The 13,084-nt window shown below is 47.9% G+C and overlaps 1 protein-coding gene across 1 annotated transcript in view; it reads right to left on the minus strand.

The window, feature by feature from the left end:
• LOC136555235 (neural-cadherin-like) overlaps positions 1-12,338 on the minus strand; it is a 55,597-nt gene extending 43,259 nt beyond the window's left edge. The window contains exon 1 of the mRNA XM_066547845.1: positions 11,321-12,338. Within this exon, the coding sequence (XP_066403942.1) occupies positions 11,321-12,338 (1,018 nt within the window). The remainder of the gene's footprint in view (positions 1-11,320) is intronic.
• Positions 12,339-13,084: the final 746 nt, after the last annotated feature.

Below are 13,084 nucleotides of genomic sequence, written 5' to 3' on the forward strand. Positions count from 1 at the left end.
TCATCAAGTCCAATCATTAACCTGGTACTGCCAACTTAACAACTAAACCTGGGATTCACCATCCCTGGAAACGTTGAAAAAGCATGTGCACATGGCACTTGAGGACATGACTGAATGGTGAACATGGCGCTGGTGCTAGGTTGACAGTCAGACTTGATCATCCTAAAGGTCTTTTTGAACCTTAAGAATTCTACAATTCCATTAAACCATGTCCCTAAATGCCACATCCACATGTCTTTCAAATACCTCCAGGATGGTGACTCAACCACTTCCCTGGACAGCCTTTTCTAATGCTTGGCAACCCTTTCTGTGAGAAATTTTCCCCCTAATATTGAATCTAACCCTCCCCTGGCACAACTTGGGGCCATTTCCTCTTGTGCTATCACTTGTTACTTGGGAGAGGAGACCAAGCCACTCCTGGCCACAATCTCCTTTTGGGCAGTTGCAGAGAGCAATATGGTCACCCCTGAGCCTTTTCTCCAGGCTAAACACCCCCAGCTCCCTCAGCCTCTCCTCACAGGACTTGTGCTCCAGACCCTTCCCCAGCTCTGTTTCCCTCCTCTGGACACGCTCCAGCCCCTCAATGTCCTTCTTGTGGTATGGGGCCCAGAACTGGACACAGCATTCGAGGTGTGGCCTCACCAGTGCCGAGTACAGGGGGAAAATCCCTGCCCTGGTCCTGCTGGCCACACTATTGCTGACACAGGCCAGGATGTCATTGGCCTTCTTGAGCACCTGGGCACTGCTGGCTCATGTTCAGCCCTCACTGGACCTTGGTAAAACCGTGACACTTAGCAAAGCCTCAGATCACAGACTGATGGGATGGGTGAAGGTGGCAGGACCTCTGGAGGTCATCTGGTCCAACCACTCAGCTCAAGCTGGGCTACCCAGAGCTGGCTGCTCAGAAAAACATCCACAAGGCTTCTGAATATCTCCAAGGAAGGAGACTCCAAAACCTCCCTGGGCAATCCAGTGAACTAAAGTTCTAGGAGCTGGATTTCAAGAAAGACATGGACCAGCTGGCAAGTGTCCAGAGAAAAGCCAAGAGCATAACCAGAAAGAATGCATTCAAGAGAGGTGAAAAGACCTGGAGATTTTCAGGAGACTGCAAGAGACATGCAAACAGTGATATAAGAGGCTTAAGGACTAAGGTATGAAGTCAGTCAGCTGTTCTGTAACCTGCAAACCAAAAAATAACTAATTCTGAAGGAAAAGACTGGCATTAGATGTTGGGCACGGAATCCCTCAGCATGTTTTTAATTGTAAGGACAATGGAGCCCTTGATAGTGGCCTGAGAGGTGAGACAGCCTCCACCACTGAGATCTTTAGGACCTGACTAGACAAATATCTGCTGGCAATCACTTTGTTGTGACAAAACCTGCCCCTAGGCAGGGGCACAGAACCAGCAAGACTGTTAAATCCTTTCCATCACACAATAATCTCCCTGCCCTTCAGCTTTTGCATCTCATTGATTTTTGAGGCATATATGTCCACATGTCGCTCATTCCCCTGCAGCTTCAAGGAACTTCTAACATAAACATTCTTTGGACTTTGTGTTTTATCTTTGCTGTTTGCTTAAGGGTAAGAAGTGAGAAAAGGAGTGAATGGCAGTCTAGAAACATCCAGCACCACAAATGAAAGGAAAAACATGGGATGAAGCTAAACCTGGAGGGCTGTAGTACAGCAGCAGGGGTAATAAACTTCAGCTATAGGGTGGAATATCTTTCTGCAGCTGAGACCTGGCTCACTCCTTCAGGCCCTCAGCATTTATTTCAGATTTTCAGACTTAAAGCTGTTTTCTCCATGCAAGTAACAAAATTTAAATTGAAGCAACCTGCAAGCATGCTGACAAAACAGTCCAGGTTATATCTATATAGATCAGAGCTCTAATTCTAGCAAGGCATAAATGGAAGAAAATATAGTTACAAAGAACAGGTTTTATCAATTCAAATCCAAAACCCTAAAAAAGCAGTGTTGAACATGGTCTGGAGACTGACAGGAGGTCAGACAAACAGCACTGATTAACCCTAATTTCCCTAATTTCCCCTATCATGCAGAAAGGGCTGTTCAGAAGCAGCACTATGAGTAGGGACATTTCTGTTCTTGTCACTCCCCTTTGCACACACACCAGGTGTGAGAAACTCAAGGATTTTAAGGTGTTTCAGACTCATGGCAATCAGACACTGTGTAAAATTATCACACTGTCTTGAAACAAGTCAGTGAAACAAAACCAGCCTTGACAAAGTAGAGTTTTTCCCCAGGAATGCATTGGGTTTTCAACTGTCATAGCTGCAAAGGCATTAACAGATCAAGCCTCTGAAATCAATAGTGGTTTATTTTGTTCCTGACACAACCACAGCATCCTATTAAATCAGAATGCAACATCACCCAGCGATGTTGCAGTTCACCCAGTTTTGTCAATATGAATTATCCACTGCAAGGAAGGAAATAATCAGGAAACCAGACTATCAACAGGATGGCCTGGCCTCTGCACTACACATTGGAAAGAGTCTTGGTAAGGTCAGTCTGGAAGAGAACACTAAGGAGTGCTGATTTTCCTGGAGATACTGGTGTATCCCCAAGGCTTCAGCTTTACCTCCTGCTTACATCTAAAAAAGATATGTAAACAAAAGGGATGTCAATCAATCACCAGTTGAGAGCACCTTAAGTAAAATGTTAGGATGTAGCAAGTGCAAGAGTGAGGGGAATGAAGAGATGCTAAGTTTGTGTCTTGGAGGGCTAAACATTATTCAGCAGATCAGAGCACATACACCCACACCTTCCTTGGACAATAATATGAAAGCAAAGAAAGAATTGGAAAAGGTTTTGAAATTGCAAGTGGCTATTCTTGCAAGCCTGTATCAATTTCACTCCTTTGATCATTTCATTTCCTCCCTCACCAGAAGAAGAAACGAGGAGAAGAGAAGAGAAGAGAAGAGAAGAGAAGAGAAGAGAAGAGAAGAGAAGAGAAGAGAAGAGAAGAGAAGAGAAGAGAAGAGAAGAGAAGAGAAGAGAAGAGAAGAGAAATGTCTTTTCCTATGATTAGAATTAGAGCTGCACTGACTGATGTGGGTTTGAGGGGGCTAATGCTGGAAAATTAAAAACTAAAAGTGTGCATAAAAAAATGGTAGTTTATATTTTATTTCTACCCCCTCAGGCAAAAAGAATCATTTGAATTAAAAAGAGAGAGTGCGGTATGTGAAGAAGCGTCTACAGTGCCCAGCCTGAAACAGAACTCCAAGGTGGGATGCCTAGAAAGCCCCCACTCAGGCCACAGCACGAGTCCTCAGTGCAGGGCAGGACATCAGGAGCTTTGGCTCATCATTGAACCATGGCCAGGAAATCTACACCTGAGAAATGGTTAAATGCTAAACCCCCCCTTGTCATCTTCAGGACCATTGGCTAATCTACCTGGGCATATTTAAACTTAAACCAAAATTCCTTGTGGCAGTACTTGGTCTTTAACCAGAATTTATCATCACTTTCAGAAATGCCTTTTTTCCCCTGCATTTTAATGATATCATTAGTGACATTTCCACAGTCATGCTGTCCACTGTGCCACTCTGTCTGCCCAAGGGGCTTTCAAATCTGGTGGTAAATTATTCCTACAAGCTCAAACATCAGCAGCTGGCCCGAAGATGAGCACCCCCAATAAAGGTATGAGGTAAAGGAGAAGAGAAAGCAGCTTTAACTTGGTCTTGAGGACTAACCCAGTCAGCAGCACCTATGATGCTCGTGCCTCTGCCCCAGCTACAGCATGTGCTGTCAGCCCCCTGGGAGAAGTGCAGGGGCATGAAGAAGCTCTCACAGTGGGGACAGCCTTCACAACACAGATCTCCCCCTCAAAAACAAAGGCTTACTTTTATTAATTTCTTTTCCCCAACTCCCTTAAGAAAAGTTGTATGGGAGCACCTTTAGTACAGCTAGTCTGCTGTCATGAACATGATGGGTCACCTCCAACTGAAACATTGATGAGAGATTCCTGGCTGTGATGCTTTCATTAATTAACAGATTTGGTGTCTCACAAGTACTCCTGAGGTTTGGGTACAATGCCCAGGAGTAACACATTCCTTTGCTACATACTAGGGCACTGACTGGACTCATGTTGGACCAAGCAGTGAGTACTGTGTCCTGAAGGCAAGGCAATACCCTCACCATCAGTTCTGGAAATAGGACTCTTTATTCCCTTGGAAGTTCACAAACCCCTGCAGCAGCTTGGGATAAAGAGCCCACAGCCACAGCACACCTGGGCAATGGGACCGTGCCAACTGCCCCAGCTGAAGCTTTCCATTTTCTCTCCTCAGTTAACCACAACCAGCAAGCTTGAAAAAGCAGCCTGCAGAGATCATTTTGCATTATATCTATTACATGTTTCTTAATAGACACCAGCACTGGGACACATTTTCTATGTACACACATCCTCACCCAACTTAGAAGGCAAGGTCTTGCTTTTCTCAGTGCTACCTCTGGACTCACCCAGTGAGTCAGGCTGAAAGGCAGGTGCAGGTGCCACTGCACACATGGAGAGCAAAGGAAAATCTTCAGCCAATCTTTCCCTTTCTGTGTGAGTGCAAGCTGCAGTGGGTACCTCCCTCACATGGGGTGTCTGAGAACCACAGCATCTGTCAGGCAGCAAAGATCATTTCCTCAGGCAGATGACTGTACACCACAGGAAGGGCTGCAGGCAGTTATAGGAGCAGGCCTTCAAAATCCATTGTATTTTTACTGCTATCACATCATCTTGCCTGTGGTGCCCTCCTCTAGTTTTTCAAATCTGTTTTAATTTTGTTGTCTGTTTCCAGAGGAAAGCTCTGAAGCACTCTCAGACCTGTGATTATAGAAGTAGCATTTCTGCCTCAACCCTTAAATCCACTGTATCTGCCAAGAGCTGCTCCTTACCACAAAATCAGGAGAATTAGAAACACAGAGAAGGTAGGAAGCACAACAATTTACAGGATCTCAAAAGCTTCCATGTAGCAGAATTCCACATAAAACAAGTTTTTATTACAGTTTGCCATGTTCACAGCTGACCAATCCTCAGTAAAAATGTTATTAAATACTATAAAAAATTTATTATTTGCAGGCACATCAGTTGATGAGGAAGTCAGATCACACCAACGTAGTAAGAGCAGCTGAGGAGTGAACAGCACAGAGGGCATTTGGGGGATTTTTTATGGCTTTTGAGGAAGGAAAGTGCAGTAAGACACAGCTACAATCATGTCTTCTTGTCATCCTACCCAGCACAGCACCTGCTTTTCCTCATTCAAGTGGCACTTATTAAGTTTAAAGTATTTTGTGTGGGACATAAAAAACATCTTTGTTCCTGAGAGGCTGTAGCAGAGTCTGCTTCAGTGGTTAGGAATCATTTTGCTTTGATGTTCAGTTTTCCTGTGGAAAAACTACAGGCATTTATCAGCTGTCCTTTAACATAGTTAAGTCTCTTCTCCCTGAAGGTTTTTCAAACATTTTTAAAATAAAAAGTAGCTTGCTGAGGCTTCATGCAGTAAGAGCTATTCCTATGACCATACTTAAAATCTATTAACTTCTTTCCAAACACTTAAAAAGTTCATGCCACCAGCAAAATACAATCATTTTAGGACAGCAAATGTGTTTGATATGTACAAAAAGATGCCAAAGAGCTTTGCAATATTAGCTTTACCCCTTTAACCCCCCTGGGTGAGTTGTGAGGAGCAGCTCAGACCCACAGCATGAGCCCCTTTGGTGAGGCTGGGCAGCAGCACCCACTGGGGTGTTTGGAGCAGCAGCCCCCAAAGGAGCTCTCTGCTGGCTGCTCTGCTGTGCCCTCAGAAATGAGAACTTGCTAGATTACCTTCCACTTCTCCTTCTATTCTAGATTCTAAACAGATCCTCTTCCACAGGCATGGTCATTTGACACTTTGCTGCTTCTCTCTCCCAGATCAGTGTCTATGCCACACGGGGTGTCCACCCACAGGAACCAATGGCTCCTTACTTTGTTATCATCAAGCACTGCTTTTAGGGCATTCCATCAGCAACATTCACAGCAGAAGCAGAATTCCAAGTCCTTTCCATCAGCCTGTTTTGTCAGTCAGGTTTTTAAAGGCTTTTCTTAAACTTTCTGCTTTAACATTTTCTTAACTTTTGGGCATTTTCCAGCATCAGGCCAACCTCAGTGCTCAGCCTGCAGTACTGCAGCAGCCAAGGTGTGGCTGCTGTGGCAAGGAGCCCCCAATGCCTGCCCCAAAGCAGCAGCTGGGAAGCCACTGCCCTCTGGGGAGGACAGAGCTTTCCAAGCCCACTGGGGACACAGGAGCAGGAGGAAGCTCAATTCCACTTCAGTCATGGTCCCAAAGAGGGGGCTTTGTGCACATTCTCCATGCTAATATGAATACACTGCCTGAGCAAACGTGGTATGCGTGAATTTTGGGCCTCCCATGTGTAAGGCAGGTGTGTAAAGGCAGCCCCAGGTCAGCTGGCTCCTGCCAGTAAATGAAAATCAAATACTGCTGGGCACTGCACAGCGCTCCTGGAGTGTGAGACAGCACCAGGAGCATGCAGGGCTGTTTCTGGCATGGTGCAGCTTTGATCGGGGTCTAAAACCAGATTTTTAAATGCCTTCCTGCTGTTGAAATGTAATGAAACTCAGAAATACTAAATCATAGTCTGTATAAAAGGATTCAAGATGCTAATCTTAAGAATAAAGGGCTGAATGTTCTATTTTTAAGTTTTCCCACTGCTTTTCTCTCAAATTTGTTATGATAGAGATTTTCTCATGGTTTAAATAGCTTGTGTAACTTACAAGAATACTTGTAACATAAGCTTTACATTTACCTCTCCAGTTCTAAGCATTTTGTAGGCTTCTCAAAATTAATGACTTTGTCAGACACTCTTAAGACTAATTTATAGCCTCTGCATCATTATGTATGTTTACTTTTTTTTTTTTTTAAAACAGCAAGGTTTTCCCAAAGATATTTGCAGACATGGTAAAGTAACAACATTCATACCTTCATCCCAGAGCTTGCTCTTTCATCCAGTGAGCCCTGGCCATTAAAGTGGTTTCATGGGTTAAGTGAAGCAAGCTTTTTCTGTTGGTCCTGAATTTGGAGGCACACTAATGGCATCCACAGATGGTTTTAATCAGTCTGATACCAGGAGGAAACACCCCCCTGACCCCCAGGAAAAAAAAAAAAAAAAAAAAAAGCAGCATATATAATGTGACCTCAATGGCTGATCAAGTCAAGTTTGTGTTTCTGGAGTGAGACTTATTTTCTAAAAATGTCAGGAGGTGCCAGGAAGCAGTGGGACATTTCTGGGTCTGTTGAAAAAAGAAAAAATAAAAAAGATCCCCAAACCTAAGCTATGTCTTGTTTTGAAATCACATACATTAATTACTTGTCAGCTTTTACATGGACTGAAAGGTTTCTCGTCCCAGCAGGCATCCTGGTGGAAGTTTCCTAAGAAAGGAGAAGGGACTCAAACCACATATTCTTTCCATGTGCAGTATTTACAGGAATGTAAAGATCTGACAGGAGCCTTTTTAAAATGCAGTTTGCTTCCAGTGAGTCCTCAGAGTTCAGCACTGCTCATATTCTACCATAAGACACTGCACTGAAGGAACTGCACCATGCTACAGCCTCCTCAGTCAGATTTAAGATCCATCTCCTTGGAATTCGCTTACAGTAGTAAACAGTTGCTATCCCACCTGAAAGAGCAGGGAATGAGGTATCCATCTCACCTCCAAGCCAGGAAAATACTGAACAGTTGCAACTGTTTTACTCACTTCAGTCTAAAACTACCTGCTGGTGTTCACCCCTCTCTGATGTCTTGAGGCATCCCAGAGTTAAAGGGCTGCTAACACTGACCCTTTAACCTTTCAGCACACACATGGGAGGGGAAGAGATTTGTCTTGCCATGCCTTTTTTGAGTTCCTACTGTTGCCAAACAAAATTACCCTCTGTAGATAATGGACTTCTTACACAGCTGTTTTAAGTTAGAGAGCATGTGGGGTGTATCTGCAGTGTGAGTGTGTGCAGGAACATGGACATCTCCCACTGGGGCTCACTACTCCAAGCCAAGGCAGTGTGCACTCTGTAAGCCCTTTGTGACAGGCTCTTAAGTTTAAAGAAACAAAAAACCAAACCAAACAAACAAAAACCAAAACAAACAAAAAACCAAACCAAAAAACAAAGCCAAACCAAAAAACAAAACACCAGAAAAGCCCCCAAACCAAACCAAAGTGACAACTAAAAGTCTTCTAGAGTTGGAGAACAGGGTTATGAAGCATGATAGATAAAGTCCTAAACCTCAAAATTCTACACAGTGTGCACCAGTACCTATTGTCAGCATCAGAGAGGGCAGCTGAGGGGGCAGAAGAGGAAACAGCATCTGCACATCCCACCCTGTGTAAGTTGGTATGAGAAGGATGAAAACCTGTGTAGGTACTTGTAGGTGTGCATGAACAGAGAGAGACATGGGAGAGAAAGGGAGCTTCAACTCTTCCTCACCACCCCCAGCTTTCCATGCTCTGGCCACCCACTGTTCTGATGGTGCAGTCAGTGTTTCCAGGATGTGAAATGTCCCAAAAGAAAATCTGGATGAGAAATGTTGGGTCTGCAACTCATGCCTTGGTATTGATGCCTTAAGATTTAGCTTTCATATTTTTCAGATTCTGTACTGCTTTATTGTATAACTGTGAACTTCATATAAAGTGTTAGCAAGTTCTCCTCACAGTTTAGTTAGAGAAAACAATCCTTTTCCAGCCTGAGAACCAAGGGCACCATTGCAGCTTTAGGCCCAAAAAGTGTAAACAATGGTGAATTGAAGAAAGCAATCTAGGAGGATGGGACTTCTTGTTTAAACTCCAGGTCCAATCCATAACTATCCATGCACAGAGCCCAGAACAGCAAGGGTTTGACAGGCAGATGGAGGCTGCCAGATTCCTAAAGAAGATGCAAACTGCTCTGTGGAGGTAAATAAGACAAGTCACAGAAGTTGTGCCAACATCTTTACCATTCACAGTCCACGTACCACGTGTATATTCAATGGGAGAACAGCTGTGTTTTCACAGTGCCTGCTACAGGGTCCCCACAAAACAGATGGCAGCCCCCTCCCTATCACTGCTGTGTGTGCTACTGAGCAGCTGCGAAGATTCAGAAGGTTTTTGTACTCTGCACTCAGCTTTATTTCAGTATTTCAACTGCACACAGACATACCTTGTCTTCCTAGGACTGCTGTTGCAGGCAACAGTGGTTTAAGTTACTATGTGAGCTACTGTTTAATTTTTTTTAAAGCTTATTTTTTAAAAAGCTGTTCTTTTCTTGAAAAAAAAAAAAGGCAAATGCATCCAAAACCCCAAGACACACACTTCCCTGGAGAAGCAGCACCTGTGAAATGCCTAAGTCCATTCATGTTTTTTACATAAGAGACAGCAATTAAAAAAGGTCTGAGAGCTTTGTTTTTCAATTAAAGAGGTTATTAAAAGTTTGGCACACGTTCCATAATATTGATTGCTTTGTGAGTGATTTTTAATTACATTTAGTAAGAGACATGAGGAGAAATGAGGAGCAGACCAAAGTCAATTCTGTTTGACTTTTGGCAGTTCACCAGGTCTCTTCAGATTAAAAAAATGGATGCTCAAATGCTTTCACCATTTCACTATACTTGTGTAAAATAAGCAGACAGGAAAATATCCCAAGTTTGTTGCTGTACAAAGTTATGAGAGAGTTTTGATTTTCAAAGTAGCTTAAAGGAGTGCCTAAATGACCTTGTCCCACTTGACCATTGAATTCCTTTCTCCCTGAGGCTCATCTGTTGTCAATACATTATTAGCACACAGACAGTGGTAAAAACATGATGTGCACCACCAGATTGGAAAGGACAACACAATCATATGTTGAACACTGTTCACAAGGTTATTTGCTTTCATTATAAATTAGCAAGACAGTCAAGCTGTGTGTCCCCTTTCCAGCTCCATCTTTAGCTTGAATGAGAAGTTCTACTTCAAATATAAGGTGATTTGTTTAAAGTTAGTAGCTGGAAATACTGTGCAGAGTGTTTCTAATGTTAAATGTTTGTCACTTGCACAGCACATCCCATTGCTGCAAGAGTAAGTTTCTCCGGCAGGCAGCTCTGGGCTCACAGATTGCACACAGCAGTCTGGTGAAGATCACAGTCCCCAGCATGCTGCAACACATTTGTTTTCCTCCCAGCTCTATGTTTCACATTTCCTGAGCACTAGACTGTAAAATTCATTGATGTAATTTGGTAAATACTCCCTCTTTTAGTTGCAAGCATCGAAGAAAAAAGACAAGCAAACAATACAAAATAAACCCAAGCAAATGATAACCAGTTATGTTATTAGAGACCTGAGCTGCACTTACAAACGCACTCTAAATCTTACTCTAAGATGAAAGCAACACATGGAAGGGATGGCTCTTGCAACCATAACACACCTCAAGCTTAATGTGATTTAAGAAGTTTATCAAGTCTAGCCATTCTCTTTGCTGTCCTACTAGGAAAACCGTACACAACAGTATATGAACGCTTGACATACAGGTGTAACTACAGTATCTCCATTTAGTTCTCTACACCAACTCCTAGGATTCCTGATTCAGATTTATTTTTCTTTTTCTTGTCCTAGGCTCGTTGACATCTCTTTTGTAACGAGTCCTTTCCCTTCCCGTGCGCTGCTCTCCAGTGCTGTGCCTGACTCCCAGCATCATTCCGTGCGGTTCAGGGTGGCATGTCTGTGAGTGCCCAGACCCAGGACAGCGTCACCTCTTCCTTCCCAGCTCCTTCCAGCAGAACCAGAGCGGCAGGAGAGGCTCCCTGCTGGCTGCCCCCACTACGAAACCAGCCGTCTGTTGTGGCGTGGCCCCTTCTTTACCGGGCCCCAATTGCTTGTTAATCCCTGAGTAGACGCCTCTGGTCCCACAAAAGTGAACCTACTGTGACAACAATTCCTTACAAGACAGCATAACCAAAACACCATTCCCTTCATTTCCAGCTGCTCCTTCAAAGGCAAGAGGCCGAAGCTCTGCGGGCGGTACCGGGGAAGAGCCAGCACATTCCCACGCCACCCTCCGAGCTTCCACAGCCGGGGTGCAGCTCCCGCAGCCGCCTGAGGCTCTGCGCGCCCCACGGAGGGCAGCATCACCGCGGCTTCATTTCCTCGAATGGAAAATGCCCGGCACGGCTGTGCCTGGTCAGCATCCCCCTCCTTCGGGGCAGCCCTTCATGCCCATCCGTTCCTTCTGCGGCCATCCCGACCCACTCGCGGCAGCGCCGCGGGGAGAACCGACCCCATCCCGGCCACCCTCGCCGACCCCTCCCAGACCGCTACCTCCTCCGCCGCCGCGGTGCACCTTGACCAGCACCTCCGCCCGGCCGCCCGCTCGCAGCTCCCGCCGCAGGTAGAGCCGCCCCGACGTCCTGTCGATCCCCACGGGGGTGGCACCGGGAGAGGCCAGCTCGAACCAGCCGCCCGCCGCCCGCTCTCGGCTCCTCGGGACGGTGAAGACGGTGTCGCCCACCCGCGCTCCGGGGGCCAGGCGGGCCGTGTAGCGCCGGGCCCCGGCCCCCGGCGGCTGCAGCGAGCGCGGCCCCCGCCGCCGCCCCGCGCCGCCCGCCGCCCCCCGCCCGCGCACGGCCAGGCGCAGGCACCGCGCGGGGCTGCGCAGCGGCCGCGGCCGCCCGTGGTCCAGAGCCGCCACGCAGAGGCGGAGCCGGCGCAGCCCCAGCAGCGAGCCCACGGTCAGCACCTGCCCGCTGCGGGGCACCACGAAGAGCAGGCGGCTGCCGGCGCCCGGCGGCCAGGGCCGGTAGGTGAGGCGCGCGTTGGCGCCCTCGTCGCCGTCCGAGGCGCGGAGCCGGGCCACCTCCGTGCCCAGCGGCACCAGCTCGTCCACCTCCAGCGGCCGCGCCGGCGGCAGCCGGGGCCGGTGGTCGTTGCGGTCCAGGACCCGAACCCGCAGCAGCGCCTCCCGGGGGGACCGTCCCGCTCGCCGCCGCAGCCGGAGCCCGTACTCGGGCTGCGCCTCCCGGTCCAGGGGCTCGGCGGTGCGGAGAAGCAGCAGCCCCCCGCCGCCGCCCGGCCGCCGCTGCAGGGAGAAGCGGGAGGCGCCGTCGCCTTCCAGCGCCCACTCCCCGGCCGGCTCCCCGGGGCCCAGCAGCCTCCGCAGCGGCACCTGCAAACCCCGCACCCGCGTCCCCGCCGGGCTGTTCTCGGGCACCTGCCCGGAGAAGCGCAGCAGGCGGGGGGAGCCACCGCACTCCAGCCCCGCCGCCCCGGCGAGCAGCGGCAGCAGCAGCAGCAGCAGGAGCGGGAGCAGCCCGCAGCCGCTCCGCCGCGCCCTGCCCATCCCGCCGAGCGCAGCGCAGCGCACGCAGCCCGGCTCTGCGCCGCTCCCGCCGCGGGCACACACGGCACGGGCAGCCCGGGCCCGTCCCGCAGCCACTCACGGCCGTGGGCGGGGACGGACCGAGCCCGCCCCGCCTGGTCGAGCGGGGAGCCCGCCCGTGGCAAAGCGCGCAATACTGAAGTGCAAATTCCTCACTTTCTCCTATTCTGTGGCAAAGCGCACAATGTTGCTTGGCAAATGCCTCATCTTCCCCCATTTCACATTGCCCGTGAGGGTCATCTGTGAATGATCTCTCCCTGTCCCTGTTTTGACGCGTGAACTTTTTGTTGTATTTTCTCTCCTCTGTCCAGTTGCAGAGGGGAGTGACAGAGCAGCTTTGATGGGTGCCTGCCATTCAACGGAAGCCACACCACCACATGCATCCAGCTGCTCCCTCCAGGTCTTCTGCAAGCTGAGCAGACACAGGATGAACTACACTTCCCGGGGGAGTGACCTGGGGGAAAATGGGCAATCTCCCCCCCTCTCCTGAGGCTGTATGAAAAAATCCACTCAGCCAAGCTACAAGAACCACCATAAAAGAAACAGAGGAAAAAGCCACTATTGCATAAAGGAGAGAGGACCTTGAATTATAAGAGTAGTTATCACTTAGCAGACATGCTCCTCTGTCATAAGCTGGGTTTGTCTTGGAAGTACAGCCTCTCAGAAGTGCGCATTCAGGTTGCTGCTCCTTCAGGAAAGATGCAATA

This window comes from Molothrus aeneus, chromosome 1 (genome assembly GCF_037042795.1).
Source record: "Molothrus aeneus isolate 106 chromosome 1, BPBGC_Maene_1.0, whole genome shotgun sequence".
Classification (NCBI taxonomy): Eukaryota; Metazoa; Chordata; class Aves; order Passeriformes; family Icteridae; genus Molothrus; species Molothrus aeneus.